We start from the raw sequence: 13,737 nt of genomic DNA, 5'->3' as shown, positions 1-13,737 counted from the left end.
CTCTATCCTTTTCATGTTTTAAATGTCCCAGATAATCTGCCTCCTTTGTCCAGGACAAAACAGCCTGTTTGATTGGCACCACACCTACAAACATTCACTCCCTCCACCACCAACACACAGTAGCAGCAGTTTATACCATCCACAAGATGCACTGCAGGAATTCACCAAGGCTCCTTAGACAGCCCACGACCACTGCCAACTAGAAGGACAAGGGCAGAACATAGATGGGAACACCACCGCCTGGAAGTTCCCCTCCAAGTCACTCACCATCCTGACTTGGAAATACATCGCCATTCCTTCACTGTCACTGGGTCAAAATCCTGGAACTCCCTTCCTAACAGCACTGTGGGTGTACCTACACCACATGGAGTGCAGTGGTTCAAGAAGGCAGCTCACCACCACCTTCTCAAGGGCAACTAGGGATGGGCAATAAATGCTGGCCCATCCAGCAAAGCCCACATCCTGTGAATGAATCTTAAAAAAATTTCTGCCCAGCCTAATTAAATCATACACACACACAGCCTTTTCCACAGAATAACACAATATTCCCCAAAAATATTTTTTAAAACCCCCATCTCTCTAAGTTGCCAGCATGATGGCATGCTGCTTATATGGAGTGAGGGCCTTAATTTCAACAATTCCACCCGTGGGCTGGGTCCTCTCCCTCTTATTATGTGCGAGCTTATCCTGCATGAAGACAAATGGAAAGATTGTGAGGAGATCACACACTAAGGCAAATGATATGGATGCCTGCCTTGTGTGGGTGGCGAGTGGATGAGGACACAATGTGTACTGGACATGAGGCCAGATGGAGATGCAAAGGAGTGTGTGAGTGTTTGTGCATGTGTGGGTGTGGGTGTGTGGAGTGTCACCCTGCTACAGCCTGACGGGCTTGAGATGGTTGACTTATCCTGCCGGCATAGATAAGATCATTTATCCTCTTCCTGCACTGGATTGCTGATCTTTGCTGCACTGTGTTGCACTGACTGCCAAAGACACCGCCTCCCAAGCTGGCGTGGTAGCTTTGCTGGACCTCCTGCAGTCATTACTGGGATAGAGGACATCCAGTGGGCCTCGACAGCATCCGGCAGGGAGCACAGCAAAGTGTCACTGAACTTGGGAGCCACGTTCCTCTTGCCTTTCAGGGCCATTTCTTCCATGGGGCAATCCTGGCCTGGAGATATTGAGAAGGCTGTGTGCAGGTGCACTTTAAATATAGTGCCCAGAGGAAAGAACCGCTAAGGTCGCAGCAAGGCGGGCAAATCAGAGGCCGCCGCCCACAATCTGACTTGCTTCCGGTTTTTGCATTGTTAATGAGGCGGGGAGCGGACAATACTGCACAAAAACCCGCCATTGTGCTCAGCGGGAAAAAAAAATGCTTTTCTCACCCACCACCATACTTAGACACTTAGAGGGCGGATGGAAAAATCCCGCCAAGGAGTCTGCCTTTAAGATGGAGATTTGGAGAATTTCTTCCGAGGGTTGTTAGTGTTTGGGATCCTCTTCCATAGAGGCTGGGTCATTGAATATATTCAAGGCTGAGTAAGACAGATTTTTGATTGACATTCACTTGGAAAAATAATTGATTGTAAAACTTACCTCAATTTGGCCTTTTGCTATGATGGAAGTTGATTTTTAAATAAATAATAAACCTTTGATTACTACTGTCAAAAAAACTTCGGCCAAATAGAATAACTCACAAAATAACCATGATGAATTTCACCTTTGTCTGCTGTATTTATATAGTGCCTCAGGGTGGAATCTTATGAAGCTCTGAGGAGCAGGAGGCGTGGTGGGCTTGAGCAGGGGGCAATGGGTCAGCTTCCTGACGGCGGGTTGAAACTACGGTATTACGTTGGTGGCAGATTGAGGCGTCAGGAACCTGTTAATACATTAGAGTGCCATGCATGCTTATTAAAATGCAACTTTACCAGAATGAAGTGTGCCTTTTGAATTAAATAATCAGCAAACGAGAAACACGTACCTTCAGATTCAGGACTGCTTAAAACATGATGTGCAGCACCAGGTGAGGTAGTCTTCCTGGTGTATTTGGGCTGAGTAGGAGCTGCTTTCTCTTGTATGCGGAACTTTGTTGAACCAAGAAAGAGAAAATATTATGAATGAGATAGAGTGGCAGCTGTGAAAAGGGAATGAGGCATTGCTAACCGAGGGAAGCAGGGAGGGAGTGAGATGGCGGCCCTACAAAGTCTCATGGGGGACAGTGGGAGAAAGCTGGTCTATAGGGTAATACAGGGAAGGTCAACAGCAGGAAGGCCATGGATTATAGGGGGAGGGTTGACGATGATGAATGCTAGGTCAGAGGTAATGGGGGGCAAGTCCAGGGTTTCAGGGGGCAGATTAATGATGATGGGGGAAACAGACAGAATGAACATTGAGCAAGGGTGATGACAGGTAGCTCAAGGGTTAACAAAGGCAGGGCAAGGGTGATGGAGTGAGGGTTTGAGGCTAATGGAGAGAAGATCAAAGGTGCCTGAGGACAGCAGAAGTTAAAGTTATTCATGGGGGGAAAAGATCAGAAGATTCTGGCAACAGTTGTAATCTCAAGACATCCACTCACACAGCCATTCTGATGCTGCTGGCTTGTAGGGATTGAATGCCTATCTGGATGACCTTTAAATATAGCGCCCAGACCTTCAATCCTGTGAGGTAATGGCGGTGTTGTCGACTTGCTGCACTCCCCGCCACGATTGACTGGGCTCCTCAACCACGAATATCTAATTGGCTGACTGTCATGTGATCGCGCATGGCCAGTCATCCCGCCTATGAGCAGAAATGTTGTGTATTTTGGGCCCTGCCTTCAGATTGCACCCTCAATCTCTCAAATGTCCCTAAGCACTAGAATGAATTATATTGTGCAGTTACTGTTATGTCAGTTGACATGGCTACGAGTTTGTGCTCAGCATGGTTCCATAAGCATCAATGCGATAAAACCCCAGTGATCTATTTTTGGTGATATTGGAAGAATTCTTTCCAAGAACATTTGCACTTTTTCAAAATGTGCCATGGAGACTTTTAATGTCCACCTTAGCCGCTGAAATAGGCAAGATGTGGGTTTCAACAACTTTCGATCTTAAACTCCCCCTCCCCCCATCCCCACCCCGTTTCTCCCCCCCCGCCCCCCCTTTTTTTTCAATAACTTATATAGATTCTTCTTTTTGGATGTTGAATTCAACAACTTTAGATCTTAAACTCCCCCTCCCCCCATCCCCACCCCGTTTCTCCCCCCCCGCCCCCCTTTTTTTTCAATAATTTATGTAGATTCTTCTTTCCCCAGCTATTTCCATTATTTTTAAATCTAAAACTAAAACCTTGTTAGTTTTTTCCACCCCACCCCCACTAGAGCTGTACTTTGAATGTCCTGTCTTCCATTCTTAATTAGCACTTTTCTTAGACAAATATCACCACCTTCAACACCTCTTTGATCCTTTTGTCTGTGACATCTTTTGATTATCTGCTCCTATCACAGCTTGCTTATCTCCACAATCACCACACCCTCAACTTCTCTCTTCTCCCCCCCCCCCACCCGCCCCCTCCCCCCACCTTAAACCAGTTTATATTTCTCCTTTCTCCTAACTATGCTTCAGTTCTGCCGAAGGGCCATGAAGGCTCGAAACGTTAACTGATTTCTTCTCGGCCGATGCTGCCAGACCTGCTGAGTTTTTCCAGGTAATTCTGTTTTTGTTTTGGATTTCCAGCATCCGCAGTAGCTTTTAGCTTTTTGCTTTTAAGATGTGGGTTTAATGTCTTAACCAAAAAGCAGCACCCATGAAAATACTACATTCTCTCAGTTATAGCACTTGTTATGGCACAGCCGATGGTAAATGCTAAGCTGCTCAAAACACGAAGGGAAACTTAAAACTGCCACAACTGTTTTGCAATTTGTGTAAATTTCAAGATGCATGCCTTGAACTCAGTAGTAATAAGACTACCAAGTCTTATAGGTTTCTTACAAAACTAAATTAAACCTTTATTAATAGAAGAAATGATTTTAAGTACTTACATAAATCTACAAATTACTACTATGATAACTTCTAAATCCCATAATTAAGCTAACTCCCAGCTACACTTTCATTAAGGCAACAGTGAGACACATAGGGTAGCATTTTCCTGTCAGGGTGCGGGGCCCACTTGCGAACACGTAAAATGACACGTGGTGATGTCGGGCGTGCATCCCGATGTCACCGCGCGTCATTTAGATTGTCAGTTCGGCGGGCACACAACCGAGTCGGCTACGTGCCCACCGAACTGTCAAAAGCCTATTAAGGCCTGTTAAAAACTAATTAAAACAATTAAATGAGCTGCCCATCCAACGTTAAGGTTGGTGGGCAGATGAAGAGCCCAGGTGGACTTCGCATATTTCATGGAACCTCATCCACGGGCAGGATGAGGTTTCATAAAGTGTTTAAAAAATCAGTAAAATTTTTTCCAAAATTTCAATAGCGTGTCCCAGCTCATGTGGCACTGTCACATGAGGGGACATGTTTCAAAAGTTTAAAAATCCTTTATTTAAAAGTTTAACACTGAAACAAATCTCCCTGAAGGGAGATCTCTGCATTCTTTTGCATACATGTGCGAAAGCTAGCAGGGAGCTGCTCAGGGAATCCCCCCCGCCTGCACAGGGAGCGCACAGCGCTTCCAGGCGAGCATCATAATGGGTGGGCCTTAATTGGCCCGCCCACGTAAAATGGCAGCGCGGACACAATTGGGTTCGCACCCGCCCCCACACAACCCCACCAATGGGGGGAAATTTCTGGCCATAGATTTTAAAAGAACCAGGCAAAGAAACATGATAACCTGAACAATTTCAAAGTGAGTTTTCTTAACTTCAGTTCTTTGTAGACAGCAGCTTGAAGCTTAGATACTGGAGAGTTTCACACTTGTTAGATCGTAGAATGCCTACCCTTACATACAGCCTTCACTCCTTTATACATATTTATCCCTTTGAATGCAAATTCCCATTGTTTTACTATGTCTTTGGACTTTACCTCTCTGATAATAAAAATCTCTCATAATACCAATTTTACCAGTAATCTTTGGGAAAATAAACACACTGGGCAAAATTTTGCTATGCGCTTCCTGTGCCGGGAGGGAGAGATTCCCCAAATGTCAAAGTGCGCTCTTTCGCGCATGCGAAAGAGCGCACATCTCCGTGAGACTAAGTGCTGTCTCAGGGAGAGCGCTGAAAGTTTTATAAACTTAAAAACTAGAAAAATAAAAAAAAATTAACATGTCCCCCTCATGTGACAATGTCACACGAGATGGGACGTGTTAATAAATATCACATAAAGTTTATTAAAGTTTTTTAAAACAGACATGAAACCTCATCCCGCCAGTGGATGAGGTTTCATTTTTTCAGAAGCCTGCTGGGGCTCCTGGCCTGCCCGCCAGCCTTAAGGTTGGATGGGAAGGGCCTTTAATTGGATTAATTATCCCGTCAATGGCCTCAATTGGCCATTGACAGGTCGGCGGGCAGACAGCTGATTGCACTGTCCACCCGCCTTCCTGAATATTTAAATGGGGCGGGATAACATCAGGGATTCCCCCCGACATCATCCCGTGTTATTTTCACGTCGGCGAGCAGGCCCCACCCCCAACTCGCTGACAGAAAAATTCTGGCCACTTTTTTTACTTCTCCTGGCTAGATGACACATTTCACCCCTCTTTGAAATCAATCTAGCCTGGTGTATTTAAAAATGCAAATGTTCCCTTTACCCCTAAGTTTACCTACTTAACATTTCAAACCTTGCTTATCTTCTAATACATCAAAACCTTCAGACCAGCTGCCTTTAATTCAATTAAGTCACACACACACACACACACACACACACACACACAGACATAGACACATACCCCACTATTACTCACAATAAATTCCAATAACATTATGAGAATTGTTATGTCTTCCTGACAAACTTAAGTCAGCCTAGATTGTGTGCTCAGGTCCTGGAATGGGACTTGAACCACACCTGCCTGCCAACTGAGTGCTATAGCAGCTGAATCAAGCTGACAATGTTATAGTATAACTTAGGGTGGAATGTGTTATCAAGAACTTAATATATTTGGAGTTCAAATGACAGTAATAAAGAGTAGAATTTGGCTGTTCTAGCAACCTCTCAGCTCCAAATATTTGTGCTGTTCTTAACATAACATATTCCTATTTCCAGACTGTTTCATCTTATGTACAATACACTCTCAAATTCAAACTGTCTTTTAACCTTCAGGTGAGGAGCTATTTCCGATTCTAGATCTGTGTTCACAAAGCATACTCAAACTTGAGAATCTGTTATCCAAAATAGCATGCTTCAGCAGTGTTATAATACATATACTAAGTACCTTGTATTTTTCCTTTCCCTCTGAAGATGAAGGCAGTGAAGTTGACAGCGAAATGGATGATGAATTGGAAGATCCTGGAGAACCACCGTTCAAAAGAGAAAAAATAGACCTGACCCAGACACTACAGAGTGTCTGTGTTGCACCATCTCTCAACAGCAGCATGCAGCAGGACCCACTGATCCCTCTTCATGCTGACCAAATCATTACTAGTGTGGCTAGTGCCAGGCACTGCAGCACTGCTGGAAGTACGTACACGGCAGTCTAACCAATAATTTGACCATTCATTGATTATCCCTCTTCTTTACTTCAAGCCTGAAGTCTGACTGTGTTGTGGCTTCAACTATTGAGATGATACATACTGCTATGCTGAATGTTACTCTCATACACTAACTGGGTGTATATAGGTTTTGTTTTTAGGTTATTTTTGGTCCCATATTGATCATGTTGACTAAAGGGACTCTGTAGTCATGGCAATTGTAATTATGATGAACTTCTAACAGTATAAGTTTTGTTTAGTTCAGTTTTTGATTGAAAATATATTCTTATACATACTTCAGGACAGGATATGCTCACTTGACAGCAGAAGTACCTAAAGGTCAGGGCTAGAATCCAACAATATCCTGTTATCTCACTGCTAATATCATCTTTTTTTTGGTTTGAATCGGTTTCAATAGGACCCAGGAGTGATAGTTCTGCCACATTGTTTGAATGCACTTAGATAAGTTACAATAGGATAAAACTGTACTTATCACTACTTATAACACATTTAGGTGGTTCCATCATTCATGCATAAAGTGTATTTTAAAAATAACTTAAGTCAAACATTGTAATAAATGAATATTGGTTATATTTTGGGTTGGAGGTGTGGCATGGTAATTATCAACAGTATTCTTGACCAAAGTGTTTGCTTAAGTAACAATTCTTGTGCCTCGCCACCATTAATGCCTCAGATTTCTAGTAATTTTGCTGTTACCTCAAAGATTAGTACAAATACATTCTATTAATTTATGACCAGAGCACCTAAAATCCTCAATGTTTCTGTCCATGTTATTCCAGGAGATTTTTTTTTTGTTGCATGCATATCTCACAACATTGAAAGTTTCCTTTCAAAAGTTGAATGCAGAAAATCCCCATTCTGCCTTTTGTCACAGTCACTGATCTGAACAAGAAACTGGGCTGTTCTACTGGATTCTAGCCATGAAGCAGTTTATTTCAGCATATTGATGTGCTCTAAGCTTTGACCACAAATATTTGACTGTTACACACCGAGGAATCTAATTTTTTCTTTCAAATTAACGGGCCATACTTCTGCTGTTGAAGATTTTGGAATGTAGATTTATGGTTGAAGTTGAAAGCTTGAGAGGGGAGGCAGTGTTCATTGTTACTGGTCTCCTAAAACTGTACTGTATTTAAAACTTGTCAAAAATCAAAAATCTATTCAATTCTTTAAAACAACTTCCTACCTTTGCTGAAGGTTCAATGGAGTTCCCTTTGAAATATCAATGTTTTGAATGCTACTGATTTGCATAGTAGTGCAGCCATATTTAATAACTAGATTAGTTTAATAAAACGTTTTTTGGGAAAAAGTGTTAATGATCAAGGCTGCAGTATGTGATAACATATGTTGCATTTGTTTCACTTATGATTGATTATACTTTCTAGATCAGGTCTTGCTAGACCAACAAAAGTTTACTGTTTCATTTGAAGTCCACTGTACCTGTGAATAATGTTAGGACAGACAGGAATCATTCATTATGAATCAATTTGTCTGTTCCATCTGTTTTTCTGTAATGTCTTTAGCTGCTATGATAAGACTTTAAAAGGGGTTGACCAATACTACCTGTTGCTAGTACTTCAAAACTTTTTCATTAGTCAACACAAATAACCATTGCAGTTTTTTATCTGTAAAATAAGACTTAGATTTCAAACGATTTTGACTTCAACATTGAGAAATTGGACTGATTTTAAGCACAGGAAATTTTAAGCATGGATAAGCACAGAAATCTGATTTTGTGAAAATTCTTAATATGCATCAGATTTGTTTAAAACTAGCAAGATTGCTGTTTAAGTACTGTGATATCCTAGCTGATTCCAGTGGCTGTATTAGCCAACTCCTCTGTGTGACTACAGAACGCAAGGAATGTAGTACTCAGTATAGTCTTGGCAGCTTTACATTGAGTTTTCTGTGTGTTCTGTGTGGTTGTCAAAGATGACGAGACCAAAAGTACTGTAGCTGGCACACCTCACACATACTCATCAATTCTGTAGGAACAGACTTGGTAGGCAGTTAAATGCCGCTTCAGGAATGTACGTCAGGGATTACTGTACCTCGGCTATTACACAGTGCCTTAAACAGTTATGGAGAGAGTTAATTTTTGTAGTTCAGCAAGGTGTGCCTGCTGTTTTTCTACTCCCACAGGGGAAGCTATGGAATGGAAGCTCGAGTGATGATTCTTAGTTAGAAACCTATGTCTTTTTCTTACACTAAGAATGAGTATATTTGTCTTATGAAGCCATGAAGGAATGAGTAGGTATATGCATTAATCAGGACTTGAGACACTTTTCAGTTGCTTAATACAGGGAGCATACAGTGTCTGAGGATTGTGGAAATCCAGAAGTCACCAATTAATGCAGAATACTTAATTCATTTTTAGCACACATTCTATAGAAAAAACGAATTCTAAACATCTATTGACAAAGGCATTGCACACATTTTCTATCATATAATTGCTTGGAATTTAATGAGACTCTCAATATATTCTCTACATATTGTGAACATCGATCCTGAAGAGATGAAAATGCAGTTTGCTGATACTCGATTCTCCAATTAAATAAATTAAAGGCAATCCTATATGATACTACAGATGTTTTCACAAATCTCTGTCTCAATTTGTGAAAATATGTAATTTTCGTTGTGGGGGAGTGGTGTTAGGGAATGGAGATCATCAGTGATCAAACTTTGTACTGCGGCTTTGGAGAAACCTCTATGATTAGTCATTTTTAAAGTTTAAGACAAAAGGAAACTCTGCTTCTTGTAACGCACAATGATTTCTGTTTGTTTGCAAATGAGGTAATTTCCAGTGCTGTGACAGTAAGACACGCATGTACCATTAAATAAGGTGGCAAATACAGGACTGTAGATTTTAAAACGTGCTTCTTTGAAGCCAGTTGTGTTTACAAATTTTACTGAGGTATAAATAAGAACAGCTGAAGAACATTCCTCCCCACATCCCCGCCACCCCCCCTGGAAAAAAAATTATATTTAGGATTTTATTTTAATTACAGATATTCTAACGAGATACCTAAATGTTAAACTTCAGGCAAGGAAAACCAGTTGAACATTTCAAATGTTTAAAGTCTCTGTATTCCTAAACCAAAAAGAAAATGTACAAAAACATTATTTGGTTGTTTTGAAATTGGTTTATCAAACTAATTAGGTTTAAACAAACATACTCATTCTTTTCAATATCATTTTGATGCTGATCAGCACCAACCAAGTTAAGGTCATTAGGCAGTTTCAGCTGCCCCTTGGGGAAGCGTTCTCCTTGATTCTGTTTTCTGTGCTTTAAGACCAAACATCAAAGGTTTGTTTTACAACATATTCAAGTCTTAATGGTATTCAAACCAATTTGGGGCACTTATTTCATAAACATTCTGCCCCCTTTGATCTTCAGAAAAACAAACCTCATATTACTTATTTCTGTTTTATGTTAACATTTGCATACTGTTCTGGACCAAAATGTGTTTATCTGGTGTATCTGGTGTGTTTGTAATGGTTAAGAAAAGCCTTCTATATATTTCTTATCTTTGTCCTTTTTTTCAGTGTTTAGTTTGTTGTGCTGCAGATATATTTGGATTGTAATGTGCAATTTAGAGGGTTGTTAAGGGGCTGGTAGGGGAATGAGTTCATCTGTAGATCCCGTGTTAACAAGAAAATGTAGTTCTGTAGAACAGAACACACACTGCTCTGTTTAATCAATAGACTCCTTGAACATTGGTAGAAATGGGCATTTTACCTGGTATAAAAACTGGAATTGAAGCATGACCTTTATATTGAGTTTCAGTACTGATGGATAACAGTCCAGTGAATTGTTCTCATACGTGAAGGTATGCAATGAAAGCTCTGTGTTTTGGCAGTAGAAGTGCTTCTCTGTCTGCATGCCTTTCTATATGCTGCTAGTTCGTGGTTTTTGTTTTGGTGCCAGTTGGGTAACCGCATTTTAATTTTCTCGCACTTTTTCCTGCTTAAACCATCACATTTCAAAGAGCCACTTAGAGTGAATTATTTCAGCCTTTATTAAATATATATACATAAACTAAGTACAAATCCATTTAAGCCTTATTGTAGAAGTTACTCGTGTGCTTAATTTTTTTTGCCAAACGGTATGATGTGGAATACAGAAGCACTGAACAGTCATAATATTTTGATATGCTGACACAGTTCTGGTGTTACTAATTATCAATTTGGTTAAATTTCAGCAAGTAGCATCCAATGGTCATGACTGACATTGGTAAAGCTCAGCTAATTTGGGAATAATTACAATTTATTTTTAAAATCTGTTATTTAAAAGAACTCCATTGCTTTCACGTCTTGGATAATTTTCTCCTCCTGTTTTCATTCCTTTCTGTGTCACATGCACACACATAACATTTTGCTGACCATGAACTAGGTGAGTAACCTGAACTCAAGTTTTTGCTAATGGTGCTCTTCTGGCCTATAGGAGGGGTGCGAAAGTGGCATTTATTAGCTCCCCCTCTGATATACCATCCATTAACACTCCAGCCTTCAGCTAGCCAATAGTGAGATTTCCCGATGCAGAGAATGGGATCAGTGGAAGAAGAGAATCCATTTCTCATTGTCCTGTGAGCCAGCACTGGAGTCAAGGGTTATTGGGGGGGGGGAGTGGCAGGTGTGGGGAGGCGGTGCGGTAATGTACGTAGGATGGAAAGAGGAGTTATGACCACAGGCAGATCAACCATGTTCTTAGTAAATGGCAGAGCCTCCTCAAAAGGCCAAATGGCCTGCTCCTGCTCCTATTTCTTATGTTCTTACGCTTCTTATGTAGCACATTATTAGTGGCTATTCCACTCCTGCTTTTGGGGTGGGTACAGTAAGTTTCTATGATCAGAATTACCTTTAGAAGTTTTAATCAAAGATTCAGAGGCCAAATGTTAAGTATTGAAATGGTTTTACAGATACAGACGTTGGATTTAAGAAAAACATCACTTTGCTGTTTACAAAGTACAATGCCAAGTCTGTTCATTATTAAACAAATAGGTTTTCTGAACTTTGCTAGAAAATATTTCATGAAAACTAGATATGTAGCTCATGCTGTAATTGCATATCTTTGTTTGCCTATTGACATATGCTACCATGGCAACTAAAACCTTGTGAGGATTCATGGAACTAATCAACTTATTCCTCTGAATCCACAACTAGCAATTACACTCAGATTCAGAAGCAGTTTAAACATTTATGGCACTTTCTCATTATATTTGTTTCCAGCCATTGAATATGTAGTATGTATATAGAAAATTAAAGAATACATTCTATACACATCTGTTTCAGGTTTGGATATTAAAATAGACACATAGCAGTTCCAAAATGTTTTGATTTTGCTGTAATTGTTAAGTTGTTTTTAACATCCCAAGTATGAAATATTGCAAAGGTGTTCTCATTCATGGTCAAAACACTAAATTATAAGTAGAAAAATTTCAGTAATGACAACGCAACACCTAGCTGCCTCTCAAATGGTTCCAGATTATTTGCCTCCACTAACTACCCTTTCTGAATGGATCAATCGAGATATTAATTACACTTTACCTGAAGAAACACATACTGGCTTCAGGCCTGAACTTTTCTATTACCAGATTACATATATGCCTATTTGTCCCACAGTTGAATTGCAACTTGAAATAATGCTCTGGATTTTGACCTTGTATATCCCAGTTGTATCTTCTATGTGGTGACAAGGCGCACACTCTTACACCTATTTTCAAGGTGTAGCCAAAGACTATAATGTTTAACTGCAGCGAGGGGCATGAAACGGACTCTATAGGATTGGCCATCCACACTTAGCCTGATTTTCTTTGACATTAACTTTAATATAGGAAACAGAAATAGTCCTTCATCCCATTAAGTTTGCTATATTCTATCTCAGGGCCCATTCTATCCGATTGAGGGTTCTTCCCTAATTTATTTCTATGGCCTTGATCTTTACAAGGTGGCTGTTTGGTAGGGGGGAAAGTGGTGGAATGGTAACAGTGCACATGAGTCCAGTAGTGGATGGGGAACCCTGAGAGTTTGGGGATCCGAAGGCACTGCCAATTTTGACGGCAGGGCCTCATTTACATGAAAGTTCCCAGAGTCCTCCCTGCCACCCAGTCATATTCACCACCTGTCCATTTGGCAGGAGCAGTAATATGGCAGCAAGAGGCAATAGCTTGGGATCCGTGCGAACAGTCCCTAGAAGTCTGGTTTGGAGGCAATCAGGGGTGAGGTGGAGGGGGGTAGTTCCAGTTTGATCAGGAGGAAGCCAGAACTTTGGAGACCTAAGGACTCCTTATGGGGCCCGACTGGAACACTGCTGCTCTTCCTGGCTCTCGAGTTTAAACTGAAGAAAATTCCTCAAACTTATTTTGGCCTCATGGCCTGTGGGCTCTTTCCAGCCATGTCATCAGGCTGCAGACAGTGCAGGATTGGTTTGAAGTTAATAATGCGCCACAATGCTGATAACACCATTGGGCTGCACCTTTTAAAAGTATTTAGCAAGAGCCCCATAGATGGTCTGATTTGCTGTCATAAAAATTACAGCTCTGGAAATTGAGTGGGTTGGATCTGGTTTTTAACTCCTCCAGTGCACAGTACTTGCTGTTGGGGGTGGTGTTAAAGTCCCACCTTATATCCCAGTTAGATTGTTTGCCAAGACTAGACACTTTTCTCCCACCTGCTTCCCCAATTAAGCTTGTACAAATCAGAACGTTAACTTCCAGCAAACACCTCATTCCCACCTCAGCACAAATTGGAATTCCAAGGCTAGAAAAAATTGACTCTAAAACAGAAAATGTAAAATAAAGCACCTATATACCAAATATATAAGTTATTTGAATAAATTAACCTTGAAGAGAAAAGTGAGTGCCTTTTAAGAACACTGGTTAATCTTGTGCCTGATTTGTACATATGCACCCAGGCTGCAAAACAACACTGATTCAGTGCTTCCTTGGACTCCACATCATTATATTTTGTTCTTAAAATTGAGTAATTTAAGAGACGTACATTCTACTCTATTGTCCCAAGAAAGAAACTTATACTGTGCCTGAATTGCCCCCTTGTTACAGTGTTTTAAGTTTTATAACTGCTGAGGACAGGCATTCTGTATAGAA

The 13,737-nt window shown here is 40.8% G+C and overlaps 1 protein-coding gene across 1 annotated transcript in view; it reads left to right on the top strand.

Annotated features, from left to right (window-relative positions):
• Nucleotides 1-11,248, top strand: part of LOC144697377 (transcription factor RFX3-like) — a 433,584-nt gene extending 422,336 nt beyond the window's left edge. The window contains exon 20 of the mRNA XM_078569355.1: nt 6,381-11,248. Coding sequence (XP_078425481.1) covers nt 6,381-6,619 — 239 coding nt within the window. The 3' untranslated portion in view covers nt 6,620-11,248. The remainder of the gene's footprint in view (nt 1-6,380) is intronic.
• Nucleotides 11,249-13,737: the final 2,489 nt, after the last annotated feature.

This window comes from Cetorhinus maximus, chromosome 2 (assembly GCF_964194155.1).
Source record: "Cetorhinus maximus chromosome 2, sCetMax3.hap1.1, whole genome shotgun sequence".
Taxonomy (NCBI): domain Eukaryota; kingdom Metazoa; phylum Chordata; class Chondrichthyes; order Lamniformes; family Cetorhinidae; genus Cetorhinus; species Cetorhinus maximus.
The sequence above is the reverse complement of the archived record's forward strand: the minus strand, read 5'-3'. Positions and strand labels throughout refer to the sequence as shown.